This window comes from Balearica regulorum, chromosome 1 (genome assembly GCF_011004875.1).
Source record: "Balearica regulorum gibbericeps isolate bBalReg1 chromosome 1, bBalReg1.pri, whole genome shotgun sequence".
In the NCBI taxonomy this organism is placed as follows: Eukaryota; Metazoa; Chordata; class Aves; order Gruiformes; family Gruidae; genus Balearica; species Balearica regulorum.
The window spans coordinates 58,271,708-58,280,034 of NC_046184.1; the positions used below are offsets into that span (position 1 = coordinate 58,271,708).

General features: G+C 53.6%; 1 protein-coding gene across 2 annotated transcripts in view; it reads left to right on the plus strand.

The window, feature by feature from the left end:
• The window catches only part of CACNG2 (calcium voltage-gated channel auxiliary subunit gamma 2), a 52,100-nt gene extending 45,889 nt beyond the window's left edge, over nt 1-6,211 (plus strand). For both annotated transcript variants that reach the window (XM_010309334.2, XM_075742879.1), the window contains 3 exons: nt 1,421-1,504; nt 4,997-5,137; nt 5,632-6,211. In XM_010309334.2, the coding sequence (XP_010307636.2) occupies nt 1,421-1,504; nt 4,997-5,137; nt 5,632-6,167 (761 nt within the window). In that variant the 3' untranslated portion in view covers nt 6,168-6,211. The remainder of the gene's footprint in view (nt 1-1,420; nt 1,505-4,996; nt 5,138-5,631) is intronic.
• Nucleotides 6,212-8,327: the final 2,116 nt, after the last annotated feature.

Sequence of the window (8,327 nt, forward strand, 5' to 3'; positions counted from 1 at the left end):
ACACCCAGCTGGTCCAGAGGCTGGGCTCAGGGCCAGGGTGGCAGGTGGCTTTCCCCAGGTGCCACAGTATTGTCCAGACTCAGGCTCCAAACTCTTCTGCTGAGGGATCAGTCAGCCTGAGCCACTTTAGTGGCTGACCTCTGTTGAGGGGGCCCATGGGATCACCATGCCTATCCATGCACCTCATGTGGGCACTGCATTCCTCCTTTCTGGGCAGTCCATCCATGCTGTGTTAATGGCCAGCGAGTGCAGGAGTCCAGAGGGAAATGTAAGGGAAGGCAGGAGAAAAAGTTTGGGAGAACCCCAGGAGGTATAATGAAATTGTCTTCCACATGGTCACCCTGTACAAGCATGAACAACCTGATCCTTTGAGATACTAGTCAACCAGTAGTCATGTTGATGACATGGCTTGAGGATTACCTCTCTGGAGTGGTATTCCTGATTTCAAGAGGAGAGAGACATGAATGATGAAAATAAGAGCCTGGTAGACATCTCAGATGACAAAAAACTGGGAAGATGTCACTGGCCTCCTGCTGGGATGCCTTTGCTGGTCGTGGAGCATGTGAAAAAAGATGCCCCATGACCAAAGCTAGCAGAAGGCCCTGTACATAAACCAGCCTGACGAAACAGAGGGTGATCAGCCCAGCTTCCCTCACTTACGGCAAAAGATTTTGCTCCCCCAGTGCAAAGGGTGTTTCACTGCTGAGCTGCATACACACACTTGCACCGAGCTTCTTGTAGCCTTAGTCTGAGAGGACACAAGAGGAGGCCTGATAAAGGTATACAAAAACAAGCAGTCATACAGAGAAAGTAGATTAAGAGCTTTTGTTCTTCTCATACCGCACCAGAGTAACGGGATGTATCCTGCCCGTGAAATGAATAGCAAAGTCACAGCTGAAAGAAACAAACACTTTTCCACCCAAACCTGACCGCCCTGCCATACACAGCACTGCTGGGAGGCCACACCAGGTGAAAGACAAACACCCACTGGTCGATGGGAAGGGACCCTGACTCTCATGCTTCGCAGCATGACCCAGACTCTGGCTCCTCTTCCCACACCACCTCCCTCAGAGGCAGGCAGTGCTCTCCTGTCCATCCGCAGCAGGAGCCATTCCTGCCGGCCAAAGCCTCCGGCGCTTTCCGCCGTTGAGCGAGGGGCACTGGGCTAGGTGGGCCTCAGGCTGGATCCCGACGGCAAATCCCATGTTCCCGTGCAAATAAGAGGGAGATACGTGTGCAAGAGGGAGATACGTGTGCAAGTGAGTGAGGAGAGTACCTGGGCATTTAACAGGGATCCATACATGAGTGGGCGTGCTGCCTGGGAGGCCGGGCGGGCGCAGAGGGCGATGCAGAGGGCAGCTGTTCCTGCGAGGCAGGTTTTGGTGTTCTTATTTGTTCTTTTTTTTCTCTTGTTCCCTAGGGAATTTTAAAGGTCTGTGTAAGCAAATCGATCACTTCCCTGAGGATGCAGATTATGAAGCCGATACAGCAGAATATTTCCTCCGTAAGTCTGCAGGCTCTTCTCCTTGCAATGGCTCGTAGGTGCTAGCATCGGATGCCTTTTGCTTTCTGAAGGTAGGGTGGTGGAGACGCTGGGACCTGTGAGGTTCAGCGGGCCAGAGGAGGCGATCCCAGAACCTCGCCACCCCCCAAAAATGGCTCCACTCTCGCCTCTCTGGGGCCCTGCCCATGAGACAGTGCAAGTTTCAAACTCATAGTAACAACCAGAGGCATTTTTTATTAACAGCAATTGATTACGATATAAATAAGAGTCTTAATTCAAATCCATTGGAGAGCTGCTGAGTGGGCATAAGGTCAGGACTGGGCTAGCTGGGGCACTGTGAGTGTGTGTGAGTGTGTATGTCCTCCTAAAGCAGAGGAAGTTTATATTTCCTTACCTGTTACTCGAGTTGCATCAGATTTAAGAAATTAGCTGGACTGTGTCCGAGGAGCACCTATTTCTGTCTTCATCAACACTTGCCTAAAGAGGGTGCAGATCTGATCTTTGCTGGTTTAATGAATTTAGTGATGGGAACAGGAAGCAGGTACAAGGACAGTCAGAGCATTTCTACCTGCCCCACTTGCTCGTCCTTTAGCACAGCTGAACAGGGATCACTCCTCTTAGGTCCCCACCTTGCTATCCTGCCCTCCCTTCACAAGCCCAATGCCTTTTGACATCACGAGAAGAGTTCTCCCTTCAGAAATCTGAGATAAGAGCTTTTGACCTCTCAAGGTTAAGTATCAGAGGTCTCCAAAGGCCAGGAGTCTTTCAAAATAGCTCCTTGTCATCCGGGCGTGCTCCAAGCCAGATGTGGAGACCCAGCCCTGCGGCAGCGATGAGAGAGATAATTTAGGCTCCGCGAGGCTCATTTGTATGTGAAAAGAGGCGGATCTCATGCTGCTTCCTCTTGGTTTCTCAAACAGTTCTTCATCCACTGTAAATTGTAAATAACCCAGGGAGACTGCTTCTTTCAGATGCCTTTCTGCAGCATTGGTCTCTAATTCGCTGCATGGCCGCTGAACGGCAGAGCTGAAGACTGGGGTTTGATCCACTTTGGCACAGCAACTGTGCAGGATGTCTCTGAGGGCAAACCAGCTCTTGCAGAGTTGTTTGGGAGCGAAGAAGCTGCTTGCAGCATCAGCTGCATTTCAGAAAGAAGAGTTGGGGGAGGAGGACGAACATCTCAAGAAGGATGGGTCTGTTCCCTCAGAGGGAACAAGATCTTAAGACAAAAATTGGCCTTACGTCAGGGCCTGACAGTGTTCCCAGGATAGAGCCCTTTTTAAGAAAGAACCAGGTTCAAAGAGGGATTTGGCAACTCAGTAAAGGACTACACGGGTCAATCCTGAGGGAAGTGGGATTTCTGCCAGCTTAGACCTGACTGGAGAGGGACCCCACTGAACAGCTTCTTCCCAGGATTTTTGCCAAACCGGAGTCCCAGGATGCTCTGCATGGGCGATGCCTGGAGGTACTGGCAAGAACTGCTAGGAAGAAGTTGTTTATTAGTATCAGACTAGGCGATTCTGTCATTCGGGGACCAGGAGGATTGTGGGGTAGTGTCCGTGGCCTGGCTAGAAGGGCTAAGACTTTATTTCTGCCAGCTGTCCACATAAGGTGTCTTAGGCTTTTTGAAATCAAACGCCTGTTGTCAGAGAGGAAGCAGAAGCATCCCTGCATTTCTTTGCTAGAAGACACTTGAGTTAGAAAGTAGACAGATGATACGAGGGAGCATCCGAACACGTCATGAGTCCTCTTCTCTTTAGAACAAAGGCTCTGGACCCAGGAGGACTGGGTGAGATTCTGCCCCTCTCTTGCTGGCATGGTCCTCCTCAGGGGCGGAGCGAGGCTGCTGCCCTCCCCCATCACATAAAGTCCACAGCTCCCCATGTCTGACCACTTTGTGTTCTCTCAACATACGCGAATTTCAGAACTAAGACCCAGATAAAACTGCTGTGGTCAGGGCCAGCCTGTGGGACTGACCGAGCATCCCTCTAGAAACCCTCCAAACAGCAGGTGTCTGCTTGATGTTTGTTTACTGCCATTTAAGCTTCGCATTGTCAAATCCCGCCTTGCTTTCCAGAAGCTATTAAGAAGGTTATTATCACTATCCTGTTCCCTGAAACATGGCCAGGCAGAACTGGAAAGCAAGCAAGAGAGGTTTCTCCATGCCTTTTTCATTCCCCATGCACAGGCAGTGGGCTAGGACCCCCCTCAAAGAGCTGATTGCTTGTGCCTAGTAGGATCCTGATGCCAACAGGGTCTTTGAAGCACGGTCTCTGCCCACTTAGGAAAAAGTCCTGTGCTTGCTTTAGTAGGGTTCATTCTTGCAGGCAAGGAGGGATTAGCTTTCATCCCCCTTCCAGATCTTTGCTCCACAAGCAGAATTGCACCAGCCCACCTGATACCTTTCTTTATCAAGCAAGGCTTCATTTCACATTTTAACAGCTTATTTTCTCTTGAGAAGGTGGGAGGGAAGGCCTTCCTGCTTAAAAAATATGAATATTGGCAACACAAACTCAGGCAGACTGTTGGTACCCACTGAACAGCCCAGCAGTAGTGTGTGTGTGTATGTGTGCATAGGTGTGTGTATACACAGTCCTGGCCTTTCACTGTGTAAATACGAGAGAGTGCCCCCCAGAAGCTTTGGGGTACGTTTTGCATGCGCATATGAGCGTATATGTGCATCTATGCCATTGCCCTCTGCTGGCTGAGCTCTTCCCGTATCGATTGATGGAGAGTGCGCGTGGGGAGCTGGCACATCCAAACACATCGCTGCCCTCTGAAAGGAGCCCAGACATTTAATCACTAGGATAAGCCCTCCGTTTCAGCGCGCAGGGCTGGGACTTTCACTTCTCAGTCCTCACTGCAGCCGCAGGGCGCTGCACAGCACTAGGAGCTCCTTAGCTCCTTCCCAGCTCTAAAAAAAAAAAATAAAAAAATCTCCTTGAGATGTTCATGCCCTTTCGGGAGGATTCGAGATTGAGCAGCTCTGCAGGAAGCATTTGGGTTGCTGCTCTTTGAAGAGCAGGCTCAAGCGGCAGAGCCCTGCAGGAGAAGCTGGATGGTGCCGGGGCTCCCCCTCCAGCTTGTAGTCCCCCCAAAAGCAGAGGAAAAGGCAGCGGAGGGTGGACAGGCAGCACGGGCAGGCTCCCAGCTCAGCCACTGGCCCTGCAGTCCCCTCCACCTCCCCGCATGGGGCCACCAGCTTCGTGGCCGAGTCAGCAGTCAGGGTACAGGAGAGCTGCTTTGGACTGCTCTCTTTTTCTGACACACTTTGTTTCTCTCTCCCTCCCTCCGCCCCCCAACACCTTTATCCTTCCTTGAATTACTCCCCTCCCTGCACATTACCCCCCGTCTCTCTCTCCCCTTTGCCCCCGCCCACGAAACGTGCTCGCGTCCCCCCATCCCCTTGCCCCGGTGCCATTTCCGTGCCCCTTTTTCCTCTTTCTCACACCCGTGCTGTTCTTTCTGCCCCTCTCCCTCTCTCCTCCGCAGGGGCTGTTAGAGCCTCTAGTATTTTCCCGATCCTGAGTGTGATTCTGCTTTTCATGGGTGGACTCTGCATTGCAGCCAGCGAGTTCTACAAAACCCGACACAACATCATCCTTAGTGCCGGCATCTTCTTCGTGTCTGCAGGTAAAGGGATGCACAGGGCCTGACGCCCCGGAGATGGGCTCTGGAGGGGGGGGGGGGGGGGCTGCCCAGATGGGGCATCCTGCAGGAGCACAGTTGCCTAGGTAGGAGCGTGTGTGTTTCCCAGCCCTGACGAGGGATGAAAGCAGCCCGCCAAGGATGCCTCTCCTCCCTGCCTGCTGGCCTGGCAGAGGCAGGCAGCAGTGCCCTGCAGGCAAGGGCTTTCCTGCTGCTTGGGAGCTGCTGGAGGCAGAGGGTTTCCCCACATCCAGTGTCTCTCAGGGATCAGCTGGGAGCGCAGTCCAGGGATGCGGCAGGCATGCGAGGAGGGTCTTGCCCAGGTTTCCCACGGAAAGCTGCCCAGGGGAGGGGATGGGTGGTGGGGGGCCCCACTGTTCCCCCTCCTGGGGGCAGGGGCTCAACCCCCCAGCCCCCACCACCGCCATGTGTGACTGTCCTGACGTCTCCCTCTCTCTCCCCCGCCGGCCGGCTGGCAGGTCTGAGTAATATAATTGGCATCATCGTATACATATCAGCCAATGCTGGAGACCCCTCCAAGAGTGACTCTAAGAAGAACAGCTACTCCTACGGCTGGTCCTTCTACTTTGGGGCCCTGTCCTTCATTATAGCTGAGATGGTGGGAGTGCTGGCCGTCCACATGTTCATAGACCGGCACAAACAGCTGCGTGCCAACGCTCGTGCCACGGACTACCTCCAGTCCTCCGCCATCACCCGCATCCCCAGCTATCGGTACCGCTATCAGAGACGCAGCCGCTCCAGCTCCCGCTCCACTGAGCCTTCACACTCCAGGGATGCCTCTCCTGTCGGGATCAAAGGGTTCAACACCCTCCCATCAACAGAGATCTCGATGTACACCCTGACCAGGGACCCGCTGAAGGCAACCACCACCCCCACCGCCACCTACAACTCCGACAGGGATAACAGTTTCCTCCAGGTTCACAACTGTATCCAGAAAGAGAACAAGGACTCTATCCACACCAACACAGCCAACCGCCGGACCACCCCGGTATGAAGCCGTCGCCAGGAGCTGAAAATGGGGCAGGAGCGGGCAGGAGGAGACAGGGTGGGCTGTGGGGTGGGGAGGGTGGAAGGGGGCAGGGGGCAGCGGCGGGGAGGGGGGGAAGGAGGAGGTGGAAGCGCCCCTTTGGGGGGGTGGGGACCTTCCCGACGCAAAAAAAAAAAAAAAAATCCACAAAAAACAACAAAAACCAACAAAAAAAACCAACAAAAAAAAAACAACGAACAAGCAGATAAGCAGACAAACAAGTGAGTGAACAAAAAAACCAAACAAACAAATGAAAAGGAAACGCGAGGAAAGAGACAACAGTGAAAAAAATTCTTTTAAAAAAAAAGAAAAAGAAAAAAGGAAAAAAAAAGAAAAACTTTAAAACCGAGAGAGATTTAAAAAATAGAAATAAATTTAAAAGAAAATGCATGATTTCCCATGTACCATTATTTTAACATTTAATAAAAACAGACTTAAAAAAAAAATAGAAGGGATCCAAGAAATAACAAATGACAATAAATCAAGTGGGAGGAGGAGGAGGAGGCAGCTCTTTGGATTTTGGGGGGGGGGGTTATTCTTTAATTTTACGCTTTGTTTCCCACTACCTTTAACCCAGCACAGACTCCTCGGGGAACAGGGGATGGGGGTTTGGCCGGCAGTGACTTCGGTGTTCTTGGGCCCGTTATGGAGGATCCCGGGGTGTCAGGGTCAACCGCAACCTGCTCTGTTCCCCCCAAGATCCATGGGGATCCGCTCGTCCCCCGTGGGTCCGTAGGGGTTACAAGTGACTCCTGTCCCTAGGGAGCGCAGGGGCCGATGCAGAGTCACCCCTCCGCAATGTCCCCAGGGGGGGTCCCCGCTTCCCCGGCCCTGGGGACCCTGGGGTTAATGGTGACAGTGCAAAAAGCAAACAGACACAGTAAATAAAGACACACACACAGAGACATAAAAAAAAAAAAAAGGACAAAAAAAGGTTTCTTAAAAAAAAAGTGGCAATTTTTTTAATAAAACAACAGCTATAAATAAATGTAAATATAATAAGTGGATTTACTTGCAAGAAAAACAGATAGTATTTTTTTCTTTTCATTTTTTGTTTTCTCCAGCTTTAAACTGTGAAAAAAAAAAAGGAAAAGCAGGGTGCGGGGTGGGAGGCGCAGGCAGAGGCCGGGGGGCTGGTGGAGGGAACTGGGGCTCCCACCCCTTCAAGTTGAGGGGGGGATACGGGGGGGGCCAAAGCCTAGGGCAGCGTGCCAACGGTGGGGGGGTGGCATTCATGCACACGTGTGCCCAGGCGTGTGCACGCTCTCCTGTGAATGCTCCGGAGGCACCCTGGGGTGGCCGTGGGCCCCCCAAGTCTGTCTGGACCCCCCTTAGGTCCCACCAGTGGGGCTGCAGCCATGTGGGGGCATGGCAAGGCCCGCTCAGCCACCCCCTGAAATCGCTCCTCTCCCCAGCTGCTTGGCCTGGACACATGTACCCTCCCGGCCCCCATCCCAGGCAGCCCCGCACTCCAGGCCTGAGGTGCCCGAGTCCCAGCGGCCATGCCAGGGAGAGGTACAAACCCATTGGGCGTCTCTACGCCCGCTAGGTTTTGTCCTCATCCCTCCCTTGCTGGGGGGTCCCAGACTGCTGTGGTCTCATCCGCAGCAGCGAGGCGAGCTGGGCCCCCGCCATCCTGCCCTGAGACCCCTGGTCTGGCAGGAGCCCCATCCTTCCCTGCCGTGCTGGGGGAACGGGGCACCAGGGGTGGCAGGAACCACTTTTAATCCAGCTCCCCCCATGATGGCCGCCACGGATACAGGCAGAGGGGAGATGGCAGCAGGGGAATGCGGGGGCCTCTCTGACACCCCATGAGCCGCCGGCCAGCCTGGGGCAAGGACAGGCCCCCTTTGGGGGCTGCTCCCCGAAAGTAGCAGTGCCCCGGGCAGGCACAAGGCCAAGGGTTGTCTGGATGGGGCCGCCGAGCCCTTCGGCAGCTCAGACCCACTTTTCAACTTTTTTCCGTCCCCGTTCCTACTGCTCCAGTTTTAGGAGCCGTGCAGTCCTCCGCTTTGGGTCCCAGCGGGGTTTCTGCTTAAAAGCAGTCTGATCCTCCCTGCACCATATCCACCCCTCCACCCCCACCCCCATCCTGCTGCTTTACCCCCCCCTCCCCACTCCAGAGCA